The 23,140-nt window shown below is 41.5% G+C and overlaps 1 protein-coding gene across 4 annotated transcripts in view; it reads right to left on the bottom strand.

The window, feature by feature from the left end:
• CAMKMT (calmodulin-lysine N-methyltransferase) overlaps positions 1 to 23,140 on the bottom strand; it is a 360,603-nt gene that overhangs the window by 12,121 nt on the left and 325,342 nt on the right. For 3 of the 4 annotated variants that reach the window (XM_066611803.1, XM_066611802.1, XM_066611804.1), the window contains exons 8-10: positions 15,820 to 15,894; positions 7,322 to 7,385; positions 4,286 to 4,417 (exon numbers count right to left, since the gene is read on the bottom strand). In XM_066611803.1, the coding sequence (XP_066467900.1) occupies positions 4,286 to 4,417; positions 7,322 to 7,385; positions 15,820 to 15,894 (271 nt within the window). Of the gene's footprint in view, positions 1 to 4,285; positions 4,418 to 7,321; positions 7,386 to 10,154; positions 10,222 to 15,819; positions 15,895 to 23,140 lie in introns of those variants that run through there. The other variant, XM_066611805.1, reaches the window with a different exon arrangement.

Below are 23,140 nucleotides of genomic sequence, written 5' to 3'. Positions count from 1 at the left end.
TTAGAACCAGCTCTGTCCAGATAAACTTTATTCCTCACATATTCCTTTGTATCATTTTGGTTGGTACCAGTAAACCTATTACCAGATTTATTACCATTAAACCAGATTGTGGCTTCAGACCTGAAACTTGTGGGTCTTCTCTGTTGCACTATTTAACCATAAATTCCGATACTGATTTCACTTGCAGCTACACTGAAAATATCTAGGAAGTGGTGTATGTGGGAAGTTGTCATAGTTGCCATGCTTGGCCTTAGACATGGGCTGTCTTTGTGCCCTTCTTGGGGTTTCCCTATATTGCAGGCCTGCATATCTTGTGACCCAACAAGTCAATGCAGCTCAACGACCATATATTGGGAACTACTGACTGCTTGAAAAGTCAGTCTCTCATCTTTTTGGTAAAAAAGTAGCACAACTCAGAGGCTGTTCATGCCATGGTAGGCTGCCACACATCATGGCTGATGGATTGTGGTCAACTTGATGGGTGCAATTTATAAAGGCCAGCCTTACTGCCTTTGTTTTCAGCTCTCATCCAAAAGAGGATTATGTCTGCAGGTGGACCCATTTCTACCTGGTTTGCAAGGCTTTTTGTTTCTGCAGTTGTGCAATTGTGAAAGGCTGCTTAAAGCAGGATTATCCCAGAGGGTGGCAGGCAAACAACTTGCATCTCTCATTCTAGCCTAGTTATTTTTCATAATCCCAAAGCATGTAGATGTTTAATGGCAATTGCAGCATATGCAACTGGAACCAAAAATGCGCCAGGATTACTTGCAGTTTCCTGACACACCCTTTACCTCCATATATGCTTGATGAAACTGAAGACAGAGGATCTGCTTTTGCTTCTAATTCATGCAACTGGAATCAGTTTTGAAATAGAGAGAAGGAATTGGTAAATTTTTCCAGCAATCTTAGTTCCACAGAAAGTACTAACAGCTGGTAGCAGGTAGTATTTAGCTAGCAGCTAATGGATGGTGAAGGAAAGAGGAACAATAGCGAGGTCAGGCTATATGTCAGTTTCCTCTGTCTTCCTTTTGTGTTAAGAATTTACTGATCCAGCACAGAGAAAAAGGGAGCCAGTCTAACACAGGGGAGGCATGGTGATATCCACTGCCAATTCTCTTGGGCTCCCAAGGTCCAGAGGTAGCAGTGGTGAGAAATTGGTTCCTTCTATGGGAGACTCAATATAGGAAGAGATTCCTGCACCGTCACAACTCTGAAACTTGGAAGCACGAGGAATGGGGCAATGGAAATTGAAATCCATTCAGGATGTTGAGCTGTGCATGTGACAAGGCAAGGAAGCAGAGCAGGAACCAAAAAGACAGCATTTTGCTACATTCCATTCAACACCACAGGTGCCATGACCTGAACCAGAGGCAAAAATTCGATGAATCTCCATTTAGATGGCATTTGAGTACCTTGGAGCCAGAGGTTCTGTGAAGCCTCTTGGATCTGTTATAGTAACTGCAAAAAAAAACTTCCATCATCAATTTCAGAGCACCCAGTAATCCTGGTTGAGCACTCCTGCATACCCTGCTAACCCTCCTAAGAGACTCCAGAGTACTCTTTTCACCGCAGCAGCAGTATACAGGTCTAGCCTTGTTATACACGGATTTTTTATACATGGATTTGACTCAACACGAATGGCCCCTGCAAATGAGAAGCATGTGCTGATCCCTGGAGAAGGGGAAAAATGCACCCCTTGAAAATCACAGTTAAAAAAACTGCTTTTTACTGTTGCAGAGAGACAGTCATACAAATGATTACAGGTATAATCTAAGCAGCCACAGATTTTTCTATCTCAAAGCTGATGAGAAGGGCCCTTTAAATTAAAGGAAAACAGTCCTTTAATAATGCCAGAGAGGGCAGCTGGCTGACAATCCATCAGTCATTCTCTCTGCAGGCTTCACTCCTCCCTGCCGCCTGAAAGAAGGTTAAATGGCAGCGATTATCACCTTCTCCATTCTTTCCCCCTTGCTGGGGCTCCAGGTGAAGGGAGGGACTGCTTCCTCCTAGTGAAGCCTAAGTGCCTGGAGAGAGACTGATTGCCTCTGTGTGCATTACAAAGGTCAGCAAAGCTGTTTTTAAATCACCAGAGCAAACGGACTTTGTTTTTTAAATTGATTTGCTCTAGTGCATTTTCTGCCATCCACCTGAGTTCTTGGAACAGAACCCTCGCGAATAATGAGACTCAACCTGTACATTGTATAAGCAAGCACAGACTAAACCCCCAACAGGATTGGTCAAGTACAAGATTGGCAGCTCAAACCCTAACCCTTTTAAAAAACTGCAGAAGCTAAGCTAGCCAGTGATGATGATGATGATGATGATGATGATGATTAACAGTATTTATATACTGCTTTTCAACTAAAAGTTCACAAAGCGGTTTACAGAGAAAAATCAAATATCTAAATGGCTCCCTGTCCCAAAAGGGCTCACAATCTAAAAAGATGCCAAGGAATACCAGCAAGACAGCCACTAGAACAGACACTGCTGGGGTGAGGTGGACCAGTTACTCTCCCCCTGCTATAAAAAGGAGCACCCACTTGAAAAAGTGCCTCTTACCCAATTAGCAGGGGTTAATTACCCCTTACTCTTACCCAATTAGCAGTGATGAATTTTGTTGGTTAAAAAGTTTTTACTCATAGAATCACAGTCGGAAGGGACATTCAAGATCATCGAAAACGCCCTGGGTAAAGGGTAGCCCTGCAACTGACCCTACAACTGGAATAGCCTTTGCTTGACTGTGCCCAAATATATTGATCTGGCTTCTGATGCCACCACATTAACCCTTGGCATGCTCACGGCAGGCTATGGATTCCCAGTACCACCACATCAATGCTTGTTCATTAGTGTCCCACTCTATTGTTCTGATCTACGGCTGACCACAACTTGCTAGGGAGTTTTATCCCACAAACTATAGTAGTAAGTCAGAATGGTACAAGAGTTGCACAATGTAGCTGCCTGACCTGCTTCCTCCCCAAATATGGCTTTTAACTCACTGTCAAATTCTGAATAGAGAACCAACTTAAGAACAAAAGAACAGCCCCACTGGATCTGGCCGTAGGTCCATCTAGTCCAGCTTCCTGTATCTCACAGTGGCCCATCAAATGCCATCAGGCAGAGAGAAAGCCATGATAACAGTCACATTAAACACCACACAGCTATACTGAGCAGTTGACCACCTCAGCTTTACCTCTGCATTTTGGCTTAAGGGCAGAAGTTGCATAGGTAGCTGTGAAAGCAACCACTTGGCTCTGTAATGTAATGTCTTTTCATGATATAAGGTTAAGGTAGCTGTCTCCCACACATCTCTCTCTGCAAGGCTTACTTTGACCTGAGGTTATGTATACATAATTCCAATGCCAGAATAGGAATTAACACCTCTGCCACCACTGCTCCTATGCAAGATTTGAGATACACAGGATCTATCATGGATTTTTGATCATTCCATGTCTCTCATGAAGACTGAAAAGGAAAGAGAAGGAAGTGGCCTGGATAGACCCAAAGTCTCACTGCTGTTTCACACTGTTCACACTGTGAATTATAACTATGGTTGAACAGTGAACTGACCCCCCCCCCCCACTTTTGATTTTGATCAGCAGGGATGTGACATATGGGAAACAAGAGGAATTATTAAAAAGTTGTATATGAAATGCCTTCTCTGTCTTGCATTACTCTACACCTATATGTAATAAAAGAGGAAAGTGATAACAGTCACTTTGTGTAAGCAAGCTTGAAAATCGCACTCAGATAAGTACCTAAATTGTACTGCCTAGATCCTACATATAACCCCACAACTGTGAAATTCTGTATGAGATTTACCAGCCTGAAGCTGCCAACTGACCCAGCCATAAAGCAGTTAGATAAGAATTTAAATCACGATATGATACAATTAGACATTCATCTCCTATTTATTTTCATATATTTCAGTATTTAATGGAGTTGGCTGCAAGTTTTTCGTTTAAAATGTACATGCTTGGCTTGCCATAGATGTGTATGGGATGAGCTAAATTAAACCTCTGAATATTTTGAATCAGACCTTTATGAATGAACAGATTAGTTCTGAGGAAATGGTAAACAGGAGGAGCTTCTATAAAGCTCTTCTAGACATGCAAAGATAAAGGATGGTTCTACTACGCAGAATAATCAGATACAAAAAATAGCTATTTAGAAGCAGCATACCTAAGAGTACTTTAATCAAACATTTAGGTTACCTGCCAAAAGGACCATGATCTCTTCAAAATGCAATGCGGATTAAAGTGTTATCTAACATGAGCAGAAAACTAACCTTGGAGTGGAAGTTTGAAATGTGTTCATCATAATTTTCATGTCTTTGGATAGAGAAACCAGCTTTTTCAGCCAGATTGCAAAACTGGTTTAAAGTATTCCCTCTGAGTGGAGCAAATACCATTGCTTTCCCCTAGAATACGAATGGAAAAAAATGCAATTGTATTTCAAATGGTAAAGAAAGCAGCTACTATATAGTATAAACCTTTTCAAAAATGCAAGGTGTTTATTAAAGCAGTCATTGTTTTGTTAGAAAAGTATTCTCATCAGGGAAATATATGCTTCAGAAAATGCAGTTCCTTTACTAACGAAATTCAAAATAAATGATTTCATGAATGTCTGCACCTAAATGTAATAAAACTCACTTTATCTTTTTTGTGCAAGATTGTTAGCTTGTTAAATGTATACAACACAACAAAAGTATTATTAATATACAAATTTTAAGGAAAACTTGGTCATATTCATGCTTCTGTTTCCCTTAGACTTGGCATAGATTTGCACAATAGATTTGCAGATAACATAAAATCATCTCAAGATGGCAGTCAACACAGAAAATAGTCTCGTTGGATTGAACTACTGACCATTTTACTCATGCCTTTTCCAGTGCATCCAGAAAAGGGTGCCTGAGACTTGCCAGACATGTGGTGCTGGCCAGTGATGTGCAATGAGGTGCAAGGTTGGGGAGGAACAGCGCATAGAACTTCAGGATGATGTCACACTGCAAGGGGGACTGGGAGATACCCAGAAGCACCAGCACCTAAGTATCTCAGATGCTGAGATGTTGCTGCCACAAACTGTAGTCTCTTGGAGAGACTCAGAGCCAATCCTATCCACCTTTCCAGCACTGGTATAGCAGCAATGCAACCCCGAAGTGTTCCCATACCTTGAGGAGGCTTCTGAGACTCCCTCCCCAACACAGGATGCAGTGCATACCCTACTGGCACAGCAGCACAGGCACTGGAAAATTGGGTAGGATTGGGTCCTCAAACAGTCATGGAGAGACTCCAAGACTATAGCTCAGTCTCCGCAGTGATCATGCAACCACTCAGAAACTAACTGGGTGGAGCATGTGCACAAGCACAGGGAAGGCTCTGCCTCCTGACCACATGTCCCTGGTGTTGGCACAGTTCAATGTATTCCATATACAACTGACTGCAAAGCATCGTTTTAGTTGGGGCACTCAGAATCTGGAAGGGCTTCTCAAGACAGAGGTACACTATCACTGCCTGCTTTTAGAGGATTAGTGAAAATTACAGCTGGGCCCCCATATCTGGAGATCCAGTACCCATGGATTCGATTATCTATGGATCCCCCCGTGCCCATTAACTTAGTTTTGAACCTTACTGGAGCAAAAAGAACCTTCCTTATACAGGTTTCTATAAGCATTCAAGCTTCTAGTGACATTAAGTCAGGCTGCAGGGAGCCTGAATGCTTGAAAAGACTTGATCAATGTTAACAGGAAGCAAGAATATCCCCTCACCCCAATTGTTCAAAAACTGAAGTAAGTCCTGTTTTGTTCAATGGGGCTTACTCTCAAGAAAGTGTGGTTAGGATTGCAGCCATAGTTTTTGAACAATTGTGTAGAGTTTATATTTGACAACAAGTCCCTAAAATACTTGATGCATACACGCAACAATTACATTTCAATTCTATCCACTGGTGGAATGTGTGTTCCACCAGTGTAAACAGCTTTGTGACTCCCCCTTCCCAGGCCTGATCCACCTTCACAGATAATATGTGGGAGAAGCAGTGATAGCATGCTTGCAAAGGCACACCCCCATGCTGACACATTCCTACTGACATACTCATGAAGCCCCACCCTCAGAACCTGGGGTACAGCATCTGTCTACAGTGACAAGCATTGTACCCTGGGAATTATCTTCTCTGTGTTTTGGAATCCAGGTGAATTTGAGGCATGCCCCACCTGAGCTGCTGAAGGTCAACTATGAGAAACTGGGAGTGCTGGCAGCTCAGACTGCCCATGCCCCTTGTCAAAAAGCTGGGAATACTGCCCTTCCTTCAAAACAGAACCCAAGCATGTAATAAGTGGTTATTCAGCTCTCTCCTCCAAAGCCCACCTCTTGACAATGTAAGTTGTTTTTATGCAGGCAAATACATATAAGTGGGCTTTCTTTCAGAGCTGGTTTGTTTTAGTATATTTTATATTCAAGGGCTTCTATTGATTCATATGTTTCAGCCATTGTCTTTACATATTGTTAGCAGCCCTGAACCTTGAGAGACAGGTTAGCATTTTAAATTATAACTTTATAGAGATGTAACAAATTTATTTCTTTGTTTGGAACAAGTACTGTATGTTAGCTTTTCCGATTGGGTGCATGAGTCTTCTGTTTATAATGAGCAGCTGCCTAATACATCAAATCTTGCATATAACGTATGTTCCCCACTCAGCCCTGGCATACATAATGCAGGGATGGTTTTGTACAACACTGTGTTTACTACGTCCTACAATTTATAATATGTAAATACAAAGCTTATTTTGTTAAAAAGAGGAAGGGGAGAGGGAGAGAAAACAAAACAAAACCACCAGACTTTTAGGCTATGGATCAGTCTAAGTATTTTGTTCGCTTCATATAAGCAGCAATGAAAAGAATAAAAAAAATGGTACTTTACAATAAATAAATACACAATGACAAAGGTTACCATTGAAGGGATTACAAATGACAGAAGCCAACATAAAAACTTTCAATATCAGAATTTTACTTTAATATGAAGACATTGTTATCAAAGGAAAATACTCAAGAAACGCTTTGATAAAAATAATCTCACACTATCTTTGAAGCAGTTTCATTTATTTTACTACCCACTGTGTTCCTTATCAGAAGGCCAAGTATAAGAAGTTTCCTAGTTTATGATTAGGAAGGAATCTGATAGATTAGAAGACTCAATTGAAGTTGGACATAATAAGTATTAAAGTATTACATGACATTAATCCTGCCATTCCATTACTCTCTCAATCATTGTGCACAGACTAATTATTCTGAAGCCCATGTTCAGGAGAAAATAGAAACATACTTACACTGGGCTGGAGTAATCTCTTTATTGCATCCACAAGGCTAGCTCTGTACTGGTCCAGAAACAGGCTGACATTGAGAAGAGAACAGAATCCAGATTAAAAAGGGGTTTCAGTTCTAATGATACTAATGCAGATAAGTACAAAGCTAATTACATATGTTTACACATTGCTGTGAAGGAGACATTGAGGTCTAAATTCTTTCCAGTTCACGCACTTTGTAATGAACAAGAAACAAATTCTGCAGCTTGTAACCATTTTTTATCTGAAGCTCAAGCCAGAGAAGGTCAGCTACTGGAAATGCTTTTCTCTGCCACAAGAATAGTCAATTATTAGCAGTCCCCCCCCCCTTAAATGGCCACAATATCAGGATCAATACAATAATGTAATGCAAGGTTAGCATTTCATTTTTTTTTCCCCCTGGAGGGTACATGAATACCAAAACATTTATTGTTTATTTGTAAAAATGTCTGTGCCTACTTTTTACCCTAAAAAGGGCCCACCTGGTGACTCAATTAAATATTAATATAATAAAATTATATATTAATATAACACAATAAAAACAAAACTGCAATTAAAGCTAATAACAGCACAATCCTATGCATATTTACTCAGAAGTAAATCTCAATGTGTTCAATGGAGCTTATTCTCAGGAAAGTATGTATAGGATTGCAGCCTAAGGGTGCAATCCTGAGGCGCACTTGGGTTGGCACAAGTCCCTTGTGCCAGCCCAGGAGGGTCGCAAACGCAAACTTCCTTGGGAGGAAGCTGGGCTAGTGCACGGAGGTGAGCCGGCCTGCGGAGGCTGACACAAGCCTCTGCACCAGCTCCCTTGGTGAGGCTTGCGTCAGCCTAGCTGGGCCAACACAAGCCTCTAGGGTGGGAGGGAGAGGAGGTGAGAGGGAGGCATCCCTGGGCGGGCGGAGGGCGGGCAGTGGCGGCCCCAGGGGTTGGGCAGGCAGGTGGGGAGCAGGAGGCAGGGATCCCAACCCTTGATCCTGGGGAGTTTGGAACAGCTTGAAGCTGCTCCGCTCTCCTTGGACTTGTGCCACCTCAGGAGGTGGTGCAAGTCCGAGGAGACCCATAGGGGCAAGGGCGCCTTACCCAGGGGTAAGGGGAAAAGTTTCCCCTTGCCTAAGGCTAAGCTGCCTTGGGCCCCTATCCTGTGCTGGATACAGCACAAGCCTCTTGGCTTGCCTGTTCCAGCGCAGCATAGGACTGCACCCTAAGACACACAGAGAGAACAGATAGAAACAAATTCAGCAGCAGCAAAATGTGATTTACAGCCCAACCCTGCCTCTGCTGGTGTAGCTGCGCCAAAAAGGAGTGCATTGTATCCAGTGGGGGGATCAGGAAGCTTGGGAGGGAAAAGGGGATTTAAATCCCTTTACACCTGTAAACCTCCCACTTTGCAATGGGCCTCCTTGGTCCTGTGTCAGCAATTTTACTAGCACAACTCTGAGAAGAGAAAGGGGTCAGGGAGGCTGTTGCCAGAGGAAATAGAATCTGGCACCACTGGATTCACTCCCTCCCACAGCCTCTCTGCCCTTATTCCACTTCCCCCATCATCTTACTGCATCAGCAGCATCCACTGACACAGAAGGCTCCAGGCTTCTCACTGGTGCTCCTGCAGCCTGCTACTCTGCACATTGCTAGAGTGCTCTTTATGGTTGCTTAACACCAGTCACCACCAGCAGAACATGCATTCCACTGGCAGCTGGGCCCAATAAGACTGGGCCATTAGCCAAACATCTGAAATGCTCTACTGTGTATATATTTATTAATTTTTAAATCTTAACCAGTTTCCAAAATGGCAAAAGTGAGCTTAGCCTCCGATGGCAGAATGTTCTATGGAACACCACCACTGAAAAGGCTCTGTTCAATCAAGCTATCATATTTGGTACTTGCAGGAGTCTTCCTTGTAAACCTATTTTAATTCCATTCTCTGAAACAGAATTCCATTATGTTTTATCTAAGACACAAATCTAGCAGCAGGTCAAGTGTTTTCCACCATATCATCAACGGACTTCAGACTTGTTGTTGGAGGACTTTCATTAGGGCTGAGTAGGGGCATGACAACTTATTCCTTAGCTGAAATGTTATTACTGGTAACCATGATGTCTCCTCTTGCCAGTTATTAACACTGGGCCTTGAGATGAAGCCTTATGGGGAGCAGGATGAACCCACAAACAACTTAAATGCAGGAAACAGCCTTTTCAAGCCCTTGGAAATGGAGCTGTATTCTGAAGGAGACAATTTATCATGCCAGAAGAACCAATCTAGTGTTCCTACACGGTATTGTGCCAACCCCAATGCCCAGTTATCAGTAAAATGAAAACAGATAAGGCAGCAAAGACCAGAACAGGAATTGTTTCAAACTCTGCACGTGGAGTCACCTGTTTCTTGCAGTATCATACTTCTTATTTCTAGTTAAGTGTACAAGCCTCAGATAATTAACATGCTGCATTACGTGCATAGTTTGGGTCAGCATGTTTAGTTTTTTGAACTCAAATAGAAGCTGTGGGGTGCATACATGTGTGTATGTGAGCAGGACTGTGGGGAAGGAGCATTTAACCCATTCCCATTGTACTGCTATCTCAAAGAAAACGGTACCCCTGACGCTGCTACCAGCCCTCCCACTAGTGCCAAAGGAAATTTCTTCCCTAAGGCTAACAGTAGTTTGGAAGGCATGATTTTCATTGGTACTACTGTGTGACAGGAGGGAATTGAATACCCTCTTCTCACAAGCTACAGCCCTCAACCTGGTCAGGCAGCATGTTGAGCCAAACGTAATGTAGTTTGGCCCAGAGGCATAACACTTCTGTCTCCTCTCACCCACCTGCACCTCCAAGATTCTGACAGGGTTCCCAGTTTTCAGAAGTGAAGTAGAATGGATGTTATTTACCCTGAGATAAAATTAAAATATTATTTTATTATTATATTTAATTATATATTAATTAAATAATATATTATATTAATATTATTATAACACATCTGCAGGAAAGAGCGAGGTAGCAGTGACAGTTCCATTTTTGAGACTTTGGGCACAATCCTAACCAGGTCTACTCAGAAGTAAGTCCTATTTTGTTCAATGGGGCTTACTTTCAGGAAAGTGTGGTTAGGACTGCAGCCTTTGTTTCACTCAGAGCCCAATCCTATTCCCCCCCCCCCACTGGTGCATCGACACCAAAAATGGGCATGCTGTATGGGGGGGGCAATTGGGAGGCTTCAGGACGGAAAAGGGATTTATATTCTCTTACCCCTGTATAAGCCTTTTCACCTGCAACAGGTCTCCTCATTGAGCTAGCAATTTTGCTAGAGCAAGTCTGAGGAGAGAAAGAGGGCGGGAAAGCAGTGAAAATGGAGGGCAGGATCCGGTGCATAACATCACTGCAGGATCCATCCCCTCCCACAGCCTCCCTGCGTCATCACGCTTCCTTCCCCCACCCAGTTTTAGAATTAGATGTCATTCCGATTGGTGTAAGAGAGCTACTGGATAGGGTCATAGGTCACCTGAGGACATACACCCATCAAAGGACTCACCTGGCTAGGCCAACTCTTAAACTTCACTAGTCCCTAGTACTACCATGGAGTCCCAATGCAGGTCCTTGCCCTATGGCCCACAACAATCTGGCTATAGTATTTCAATTGCTAAATAGGACACTGTTGGAAATATCAAAATTGCTAGCCCCAGTAGTGCTACAGAACTCTACATCTCCATTCAGCAAAAGGAATAGGAATGGCACTGAGAAGGCTGCATGTATGTAACTATGGAAAGGAGTATATGGAGAGGATATGGCAGTTGTCCAACTAAATTGTACATGCCAGCAGAGATAGTGACAAGGAAAAGAAAATACATTCTCAGTTGAATCCCACATACATTGTACCATTGTCTGCAAATGATTACAAGCACCTCTGGAGCATGGATACAGGTTTATATTTTATAAGCTATCATGTCAAATCTTTTTATTTTGCATGTAATGTGACAGCCAAGCATCATAGTTTATGGATGGTGCTTCAGACATGATTTCCAGTAGTTCGTTGTTATGTACTGTTTTGCACAGCTTTGGTAAACAGCAAAGCTGTCTTGCATTGAAACACATTGATGGGGAACGGCGGCGGGGGGGGGGGGTTGTCCTTTCTTCCAGACCAACAGATTTTCATGGAAACTGAAAATGAATGGGAGAAACAAGATCTCAAATGAACAAAAAGCTATTACCCTAAAATTCATAAGAAGTTAGACAATATGAGTTTGTGCCAGTTTCACTGGGAGCTTTGAAAGGAACTCAGAAGTAGATTCACAAATGCCAGTCCTGAAACTACAACTCTCTGTCAATGCTTGAAATAAATGCATCTCTGCCAGGCATACAAAAATCAAAGAGAAAATGATACTTTCTTGGGTAGAATCCAATTCACTGTTCCCCATCCCTTGCAAATTTGTCCTTGCCACCCAGAGGTCTTTGTTTTAAAGCAGGATGTCATTTTGCTTGCAATATCTTCAAAGTAAGACCTGAATTTTACTGTACTTCAAGACAATTGTGCTCCATCTTTAAAAACGATTTTGTTTTAGTTACAGTCATAGTTCCGTTAACCATGATCTTGGGCATCATATGGAAACAATATATATTATAATATAATATATATATATTATAATATATCTCTATGGACAAAATAAGGCATATAATGAAGTAGTAATTTGCCCAAGATGACAGCAACAGGTTGATCCCATGAGCAGCTGCACTGAAGTAGAGGCTCCCAGGGCCTAGACTTGGGTAAGACTCCAGCACTGGCTTAACAGCTAGCTTTGGCAGTGCTGTATGGCATCACTACCCAAAAGTAATATTCTGCCAGGTTGAAGGAAACTGCAGAATCCTGCCCCCTCACACACTATCTCAGAGATTTTCAATCTTTTTCATCTCATGGCACACTCAAAAGGCACCAAAACTGTCAAGTTTTTTGACACTGAAACACTATCAGTTTTTTGACAACTGAAAAGGCACATCATGCTGCTGGTGGGAGGTTCACATTCCCCCAGTAGTCCTACTAATAAACACTTCTTCCCTAAACCCCTATAGGATACTTGCAGATGCCATTTAAGGCAAATGAATGTGCTGTGGCACACTAGTTGAAAATCGCTGCACTATCTGGTGAGACTCTGTGGCCTGTAGAACTGTAGAGTCTGGTGGAAACATTCCCTCCCATAACCATAAGAGCAAAGAAATGGGCTCCCTAGCTCTTAGCAAACCCAGTCAACTCTTCCTCAGTTCCCAAGCACAGACCTACAGTGACATCAGTGCTTGAGACTGCTGTAGTTAAGTCAACTCATAAATTGCAAGTGTAAAGGTAAGTTTCTATGTTATGTCTTCCATGTGGCAATGTGGCTACCACTTAACAACTGAACTGAGTACAACTGCTAACAAGGATTTGTTTCAAATTACTATTTCTTACCTAATAGTGGGAGGAACAACATTCCTCTTTGGTTTTTGTTCTCTCTCAAACTCAAACTTAACATGCAAGCTTGCCCCAAAGGATAGTATTTCCTTTTACCCTAACTGCCATTCCACTGAGATTTCCAATGTCTGGTAAGTCCACAACAGTTGCACAATATTAGCTAGTCGTCATTATTATACTACTATGTACTTGCCTTAAAATTCTCTTTTCAGGAATTGCTTTACCATGACATTTTTAATTGTAACCTCCCCATGCATCCTCAATGGCTGACTAATGACCAGCTATTCAGCTTGTCACTTATTTATTTCATAACCTAAGCGATCTATTACATTTAGCAATGTAGTAATACACTCTATTAATGTATTCTCCACTCCTGCGCACAAGGTGCTCAAATGACTGAATGCAAATATAGGGATGATTTAAGAGCATAAACATAGCACTGCTCTTTGTAATCATGAGCATTTTTAGCTGAATCTCAGTGTGAGTTTGGAATATGCTTATGAATGGAACTTGTTTTCCTGAACATGGGATCAAGTAGTGCTACTGGTTCACTATTCAAAGAATCAGACAATTCCACCTTTCCTGGAAATAGTGCAAAAACCATTTATCCTTTTACGGAATATCTAAACTCAAATTTGACTTTGTTTTGATTCTTAATGATAGACAACAATGCGGATAATGCTGTCAAATCCATGTTGCTAACCCATTATATCCATCTTGTTTTTATCACAGCACACTTAAGGAACGTGAAATAGGACATTAAAATTCTTTCCCTTTAAACAATGCTGTAAATAATCAGAATCGAAATATCACCCAGTCAGATTCTTTATTTTGAAAAGAAGGGCAGAGAGATATCTTCTGTCTTTTTACATAGCTCAGCAATCCAGAGAATATATTGTATTGCAAACAGTTAGCAAAACAGTACTGCTGTTTTCAAGGAAATTTTTAGAACATGAGATTTAATGCTTATTAAATTCAGTGTAATAATATTAGACAAAAGTGGAGGAACACTCACATTCTATTATGGGCCAACACAAATAATGGCAATTTTTGTTTGTTTTTCAATTTATGTGCATTTACTCTTCATTTCACTGTTTCCTAAAAATATCTTACATACTTGCATTATATCTTTACCACTTCAGTACAAATGTCTAGTGAATGAATATGTATTAAATATACAGCAAACGAATGTGTATGTAATCTAATATGCACAATCCTTTGTCTCCTGATGAAACAACAATAAATATATCCACATACCCAGCAATTTGCCCATAGGGTGAGAGGAATTATTATTAGGGAATAATACCAACAATAAAAAAAAAAATACCTGACTTACATCTTTCTCCCTCTGCTATTCTCTACAGTACAAATAGGATGACATGGAGGGAGTATTAGGAATATAAGAGATGGCACAGCCAGGTTGTTTTGATATTTGTGTGAAGAACAAATTTAACTCTAAATCTCTTGGCAAGACCTTGCTTCACCCACATAATCTGGAGAACATCCATATGCGAGCCTTGTCTAAGCCTCCGAGAAGACTGCTGCCCTCCTGCTCATGTCCGCCAGCACTCTGATCTGACTTTCATACTTAATCTGATCTAATCCTGTCCAGCATTAACTTCATCTGTGCAATGAAACCTGGAGTATCCATTCTAATATTTGGTGAGGAAGGCATTTACTAAATTACTTGCTGAAATCATATGGTGTTGTTTAGCTCCTTATTTTAATCAGATGATGCATCTCTGAGGCACATTACCAGCGATTAGTTGGAAACCCATGTCTGTCCTTTTTAGGAACAAAGAACTTTTTTCTGAAATGAAATGCAGTGCAGTGGGAAGAGAAGCCCTATTGCATTCACAGTAAGTGGTAAAAGAAAGGACAAAGAAATGCTTCTTAGAAGGTATTATACAAAATTATAAACTTTTCATTCATAAGTATGTTCAAATAATTAAAAAACATATATCTATAGCTCATGAGAAGTCAGTTTAACATCTTAAGTATTCCTTCCTTTAATCATTCTGATTCGGAAGTCACTTGGATTGAACTGTCTTGGAATAATTATTTTTTATAAAGCAGGCCTGTACAACGATGCTGTGCGCTCTCTGTTATCTTGCATGCTATCTCCTACTGAAGTCATTAACCAAACTCCCATTGATTGTAACAGATATGGATCATATTTAAATGGTCATAAATAATTACGCCAAACTGAGTTTGTGCATTTACATGAGATTATTTTTTTTAAAAAAATATTTTTAAAAAGCTTCCTTTAAAGCAGGCTTCAAAAACTCATAGAAACTGGGTAATTTTTAAATATTTTTGTAATACTGTATTCTGAAAGTTGTCATGTTTTACACAATTCAGTGGGTCAGCAGAATTAAAAATGACCTCTAAAAGAGATACTTATCTACAGACATGCTTAAATATACACACCAGAACAGTATTCTGTAACTTGACAGTCAATCAAATATGAGTTTGTGTGTATTCGCGTTTCTCTATTATTTCTTTTCATTGCAATTAATTTGCTATTAATTCAAACATCTCAACATCACTCAGAGGATGCATATTACTACTTTTGTTTGGCAGATATAAGAAATGAAGAGAAAAAAACATACATATCCCCCAAAGATTTACTGGGGAGCACAGAATATATATCCTCTTATATCAATAGTCAGATCTTTTCTAAGAAGTAAGCTAATTGAGCTGTTTGTGTTGATAAACTCCCTTTTCTCCAGACTGTTCCACACTGAGCCATAATTATTTGCAATTTGCCTAAGTCGTCCATTTACTGATACGTCAAGCATGAAACAGAGGCAATTCCAGAAAATGGAAATGCTTCTCAAAATCAATCTTTGGGAAATAATGTGGTAGAAGTTACTGTGTGATAGAAGACTACCTTATAACTGTCACATGGAGATGAATATTAATTTGTTGAGGTTAAGGTGGCTTTGTGCTTCATTTGTTGACTTTGCTTAGCCATCAGCAAGCAGCACAGTACAATTACTCCGGCAAAGCTATTTTTTCTACCATGAGTTTTATGATTTTTATGTACTTACCAGTCAGCACACATAACAATGTCAAAATGTCCTTCCAGTTGAGAGACATCTGTCTCATTATCCCAACGTAAAATACTAGAGAGAGAAAAAAGATTTTTAAAATTAGACTTACATGTTTTCATCTTTTGTATTTTTTTTTCAAAAAAAGAAGCATTTACACTTCTTAGGCTGAGGATATAAAGATTTTTGGGTGAGTAAAAAAATTAAATACAGATAATTATGAAAAGCATAGATAAAGAAATATATCTAATGCAACATTTCCTTTACAGTTTAGATCTTCAAGCAACAGAATTGTGTCTTTATATAGACAAATGTAGTTATGAAAGGTTCTCACAAGTATTGTATTGTATTGGCAAACTTCAGTCTCGAAAGACTATGGTAACGCGCTCTGAAAGGTGGTTCTGGCACAGCGTCTAGTGTGGCTGAAAAGGCCAATTCGGGAGTGACAATCCCTTTCACACCGGGAGCAAGTGCAGACTGTCCCTGGTCTGTCTCCCTGGCTATGGGCCTTCCTTCTTTGCCTCTTAGCCTCAGACTGTTGGCAAAGTGTCTCTTCAAACTGGGAAAGGCCATGCTGCACAGCCTGCCTCCAAGCGGGCCGCTCAGAGGCCAGGGTTTCCCACTTGTTGAGGTCCATCGCTAAGGCCTTCAGATCCCTCTTGCAGATGTCCTTGTATCGCAGTTGTGGTCTACCTGTAGGGCGCTTTCCTTGCACGAGTTCTCTATAGAGGAGATCCTTTGGGATCCGGCCATCATCCATTCTCACGACATGACCAAGCCAACGCAGGCGTCTCTGTTTCAGCAGTGAATACATGCTAGGGATTCCAGCACGTTCCAGGACTGTGTTGTTTGGAACTTTGTCCTGCCAGGTGATGCCGAGGATGCGTCGGAGGCAGCGCATGTGGAAAGTGCTCAGTTTCCTCTCCTGTTGTGAGTGAAGAGTCCATGACTCGCTGCAGTACAGAAGTGTACTCAGGACGCAAGCTCTGTAGACCTGGATCTTGGTATGTTCCGTCAGCTTCTTGTTGGACCAGACTCTCTTTGTGAGTCTGGAAAACGTGGTAGCTGCTTTACCGATGCGCTTGTTTAGCTCGGTATCGAGAGAAAGAGTGTCGGAGATCGTTGAGCCAAGGTACACAAAGTCATGGACAACCTCCAGTTCATGCTCAGAGATTGTAATGCAGGGAGGTGAGTCCACATCCTGAACCATGACCTGTGTTTTCTTCAGGCTGATTGTCAGTCCAAAATCTTGGCAGGCCTTGCTAAAACGATCCATGAGCTGCTGGAGATCTTTGGCAGAGTGGGTAGTGACAGCTGCATCGTCGGCAAAGAGGAAGTCACGCAGACATTTCAGCTGGACTTTGGATTTTGCTCTCAGTCTGGAGAGGTTGAAGAGCTTTCCGTCTGATCTGGTCCGGAGATAGATGCCTTCTGTTGCAGTTCCAAAGGCCTGCTTCAGCAGGACAGCGAAGAAAATCCCAAACAAGGTTGGTGCAAGAACACAGCCCTGCTTCACTCTGCTTTGGATGTCAAAAGGGTCTGATGTGGAGCCATCGAAGACAACAGTGCCCTTCATGTCCTTGTGGAAAGATCTGATGATGCTGAGGAGCCTGGGTGGACATCCAATCTTGGGGAGAATCTTGAAGAGGCCGTCTCTGCTGACCAGGTCGAAAGCCTTTGTGAGATCTATGAAGGTTCTCACAAGTGGATAACCAAGAACTATGGATGAAAGGCCTAAAGATTTTGTATTAATTGAATAGAAAGAGTGAATTCAAAAGACAGGTTGCTTTTCTATAAATAAAGTTCTCCAGATGGTCATTGATTTAGAAACACATAGTGGAGTTTTGCACATATGCAGAGCTGACCTTTGAAGTATCCACAGCTTTGTCAAGCATTCTGCCCCTCTTCTTGAGTAGGGGAAACACCATGCACACCATGTACCTTGAGGGTAAGAAGATGCAATTCCTTAGTTCCTTAAACTCCTAAGCTCAAACTGTACCACATAAAGAGAGATCCAACAGTTGGAGCCAGACTTGCAGGCAGAATGGTCAGATGTGTTATGTGCCTGTATAAATGACTATAGGCTATAGCTACAGGTAAGCAACTTCTTTGTGCCTCTGTACAGTCACACATAGTAGAGACCAATTAGCTTCCATCTTACCTAGAGGTGGGTGATTAGGAGAAGATGTTCTGCTGAACAGAATGCCCAGACTACATTGGGCAACACATTTTCTCAACCACATTTTCAAGGTACAGTGCTTGATATAAATCAATGGTATGAGTCACACTGCTGTTCTGCAGAGCTCCAGAAGCAGAACAAATCTCAGATTCATGGCAGAGACTGAACCCTTTTTGGTAAAATATGCTTTTGAGGTAGCTGGTGGCTCTTTCTTAGGAACTGGTAAGCCCAGGAGATAGCCAGTCCTATGGGCTTTTTATGACAGCATATCTCTGGCACATTGTTGTTAAAGGACCAGCAACAGTGTGAATATCATCCCACTGCCAGGCCATTTGGGGCTGCTGCTGCAGAGCCTGGGCTATGCTGACCACAGTAAGTTGGTTGCAGGGGCATGCAGGGGTCGGGAAGGGAAGTGTTGGATCCCAGTGGCAGTGACTTGAGACAGGATTATATCCCCTCCTTCACAGTCCATCCTGCCCCTTTCCTCTCCTCAGAATTAAGGCAGCTACATACACAGTGTGGGTACAAGGAGATGTGTAGGCAGCCACAAGGCCTACCCAGGGATGAAGAAAAATTAACCTCTGATTGACCTTCTAAACCCCCCTCCCCACACTGAAACCTGCTGTGCATGCTCTGTTTGGCATGGCTGCATGCTATAACATGGGGGGGGGGATAGGATTGGACTGTTAGATTGGGCTACCTAGATCAGGGAACTAGATCTAGATAGAAATATTTTTGCCTAGTAAGGCCCAACAATGTATTGTGTGCCTGGAATAATGAAGTTCTCTGAACACAGAAGGAAAGGGCTCATTTAACATTCAACATGTGCACAGTTCTCCTTCTGAAGTTGGGTTTTGAAACAACAAAAGCAAAGTCAAGTCTTGAGTAATGTGGAATGTTGTGGAATGTTGAGTAATGTGGAATGTTGGGCAAAAAGGCAATGTTTGATTTCAACACCACTTTGTCAGAACTGAATCTAGTGAATGGAGACTACAGTACTTGGTTTACTGCTTCTCTACATGCCAAAGTAATGGCTTAAGATCACTGTAGCCATAGCCTTTAAAAACTTACCCAAAAGCTGGTATAAGACCAGGGACAAATTTCTTGATAGGACCATAGGTTTGACAGGTGAGCTAGGTCTTTGAAAGAAAAAAAAGAAAAGCCGAAGCTGTGAGTAGATGGATACATCATCTATTGCTAGATGGAAGACAGGGATGGCAACAAAGTGAACTCGGAGAAGAGTTAGCCAAGTCTGTAGAACTAAGGTGTATACAGTGCTGTAGGATGTTTTGCAGAGGATCTCATGGTTGAAAGTTGTAAGAAACTGCATAGACACAGTGTATAGTCTGTGGGATGTATTGTTTATGGATGTGACAATGGCTGATAGCTTGCACTGCTTTAAAAGGAGGTTAGTAGGTTAAACAAATTTATGGATGATAGGCCTATCAAGGACTACCAGTCATGATGGCTATATGCTACCTCCAGGTTTGGCTCAGTGTGCCTCTGAATGCCAGATGCAGGGCGATTACCAGCTGCAGGGGAGCAGTGCCAGGAGCGGAGGATGCTTTTCTCTCCTTCTTGTGGGGTTCCCAGAGGCAGCTCAGGGGACACTGTGGGAAAAAGGATGCTAGACGAGATGGATGTCCGACTTGATCCAGAAGGGATTGTCTTATGTTCTTAAGCATTTCCCCTTTTCCCAAACAAGCTCTGCAGGTTGAAGAATTCTTCAAGTGGAACCCTTTAGCTCCCCTTTACTAACAATTAATGGTCCACTCTGTACGAGGGCCTGTGCTAGTGAAACACATGTTCAGCTGGTGCGTACCTTTGCAAAAGTACTGTGAAGTTCTTTGCGATAGCACAAGGTCCAGGCGCCCCAGTGGGAAGGCCACTGGTTCACTCTGTGAAAATTTCTTCTTTTTTAAATGTCTCCAGAGAAGATATAAATGGTTGGCAACCTTCAGTCTCGAAAGACTATGGTATAAGCCTACAGCACCCAGTATTCCCATGCGGTCTCCCATCCAAGTACTAACCAGGCCTGACCCTGCTTAGCTTCTGAGATCAGACAAGATCAGGCTTGTGCAGGGTAAAATTCTGAGGAAAGCTAAGGTAGAACATTTTACCCACTTTCCATCCCATTACTTCTTAAAACAACAGTAGAGGAACAAAATATGGAAAATATCTATCTGAGGTAAAAGATTTTTCTTATTTTAAAGGTTAGCCTTCCTGCCTTGTGGTGGAGTGGGGAACAACAACTGAACAAACAGATACCTTTAAAAAAAAGACTAAAGTAAACAATATTTAAAAGTATTTTAAAAGTAAAAGTAAAATATTTTACTTTTATTAAATATTATTAAGAATATTTACATATCCCTTCTTTACAAGAATAGTTCATAAAGTGGTTTACTTAGCAAAATAAATTAATAAAAGGTTCCCTGTCCCCAAAGGGTTCACAATCTACAAGAAATGCAGAAGAGACATCAGCAACAGCCACTGGAAAAGACTCCATGTTGGGGTGAAGAGAGACCGTTGCTCTCCCTCTGCTAAATATAAGAGGAAACCATTTTTAAAAGTGTCTCTTTGCCCAGTTAGCAAGGGTTAATTTAACTTTTAATAAAATGACTAAAAGTGAATACTGCAGTAAGTTTCTTTTTTTATATTGATTAAGGAGAGGTTGAAATGGACAAGCTAGAAGCATTCCCTTAGCAATGGTCAAAAAGGAATTGAGGGACTGGGAGTTCTTATCCTCAAACACATGGTGTGCATGGGGTTTCCTCTCACTTGAGGCTTCCAAGGTCCACTCTGCTTGCACACTCTGCTACATATGACTGCACACAGAGCCAAATATGACCACATAGAAGGTGTGATTTACAAACTGAAAAGGGATGGCTTCCCTTGCTCTCTATCTGGCAACAAATCAGTTGAATTTCTCAGTGCTGTAGAGACTATTTCCCTGGGCTTGTGGGAGGAAGGAAAGGGTGAAAGAATGTCCAAGTTTAACGTCTTGACAACTATCTTGCCTGTGACAACCTTAAAAAGTTACCACTACTGACACTATCAACATTCTTCAATCTTACATATGTTCAATGTTAAGATATAAGACATTAGCAAAAGCAAAACAGAAATTAAGCACAATCCTAACCAGGTCTACTCAGAAGTAAGTCCTACTTTGTTCAATGGGGTTTACTCTCAGGAAAGTGTGGTTAGGATTGCAGCCTAAGATGCTGTAGTTTACTTCCAAATTAAAATACCATATAATCAGAATCAAAATTAGTAATTAATACCAGAATGCACACTGATGTTCTAAATTGCTTCCTCATCTGCTGTTGTTCCTTGGTTTTCATTGTTTGGCTCACTATCAAAGCAGGTAACATGTTCTACTTCCAGTCAGCGAATGGGTAAAGAGAGGGCAGGGTGTCATTTTACAAGTTTATCTCAGTTTTGTACAAAGCTTGACCAAAGAGACTGTACAATTTTTCACAGGCACCATTCTTCCACTATTCCTGGTTAAAAGTCTGCTGCAAAAGTCCGATAGGTATACGAGAGACATAATTTATACTATTTTTTTTATTTTTGCAGAACAAATGGTTCTTATACAGAAATTCACACTGCATACTTAAAAAAAAGATATATCATGTCTAGTGGTACTGTGCTTCTATACCCAAACAAATGTCTAAAGGCGTATAATATACTGAAAAAAGAAGTCTGATGGGCTCCCAATAACTGACAGTTGTGCAGAACACCAAACAAAATCCAGCAGAACTCATTCAACAATTTATCCGCCTGGAATGTATTGTGCCAATCCCAGTAGGTTAATTTAATCACCTCTCCACTCCTAATACGTGCGTGCGCGCACACACACACACACAGAGAGAGAGAGAGAGAGTTAAACTTAAATGGGGTGCAAATTTTAGAAGCCTAGGTGGCTTTGCAAACCGGCACTTTCAGTGCTCAGCATGCATCCACTAGTGGAAAGTGACAAAGGAGAGTTCTCACTCTCAGCTGCTGGCTGCCTGCTGGCTCCTGGCGGCTTTCTCAACCTTGTTTCCGTGGAAACTTAGGTTACAACAGTGAAAATTAGGTAAAGGTAAGTTGGTGGGGTTGTTAGCTCTCATTTGATTTTTTTTTTTTTTGAGAGAGAGAGTCCTAAAGTGGCCATGGCAGCTGGCAGTTGACTTCTTAGCTTCAAAGGCCATCACTAGTTCTTCATTCCACAGAAAGAGATCCCATAAAGACAAATAAGATTTTTCCTTTGCAAGTTCTGAGGATTTGCTACCACCTATGTAAAATATCTGGAGGAAAGAGAGTGACTTCACCTGCTGCCTTCTGAGTGTTTGTTGACTCTTTAATGACTGAAAAAGTGCAGTGTATCTAAATATTTTACAGAAACCACTATTTTTGAAAAAAAATCTCTCTCAGGAATCATACTACAAGATCGAACAAAAGAAATGAGCTAATCAAATTCCTTGGAATTAGATTATTGTTTTGCTTCCCTCATCAGAGGACCCAATCCTATTCAATTTTCCAGTGCTGGTGCAGCCATGCCAATGGGACGTGCACTGCATCCTGTGGTGGGACAGCATTCACAGAGACCTTCTCAAGGTATGGGAACATTTGTTCCCTTACCTTAGGGCTGCACTTTTGGGATAGGGAGCCATTAGTTATTTGATTTTCTTTGCAAACCGCTTTGTGAACTTTTAGTTAAAAAGTGGTATATAAATACTGTTAACAACAACAACCCCCCAATGGGACACTACCTTGTTGTGCTGGTGGGGCCTGCATGCTTCAGTGAGGCAGGGAGCTAAACTGGACAGGGCCAACCAAACCAGACAGGCCTCTGCTGAGAAGTCAGATTAAATGTGTCCCAAACCCATTCCTAGTATGGTGCAAAAAATGATTAGTAAGTCTATACCAGCCCGATTGTTGCCTAGGTCAACAAGGACCGCACCAGGTGCTGGAGTTCCTGAGCACCTGGTGATAAGTGAGCTACGGGACTCAGGATCTCCAGTCGAGAAACCAGGGCTGGAGACTGCAGGGCTACTGGAAGAAACGTTGCTTAAGCGGAAAAAATTCACAAGAAACACCAAAGAAGTAATGAGATGCTATTGCAAGTCAAGCCCAGCCAGAAGAGGTTATGAGAAGAAT

This window comes from Tiliqua scincoides, chromosome 1 (genome assembly GCF_035046505.1).
Source record: "Tiliqua scincoides isolate rTilSci1 chromosome 1, rTilSci1.hap2, whole genome shotgun sequence".
Classification (NCBI taxonomy): Eukaryota; Metazoa; Chordata; class Lepidosauria; order Squamata; family Scincidae; genus Tiliqua; species Tiliqua scincoides.
Note: the sequence above shows the minus strand (reverse complement) of the source record. Positions and strands in the feature narration are given on the sequence as shown.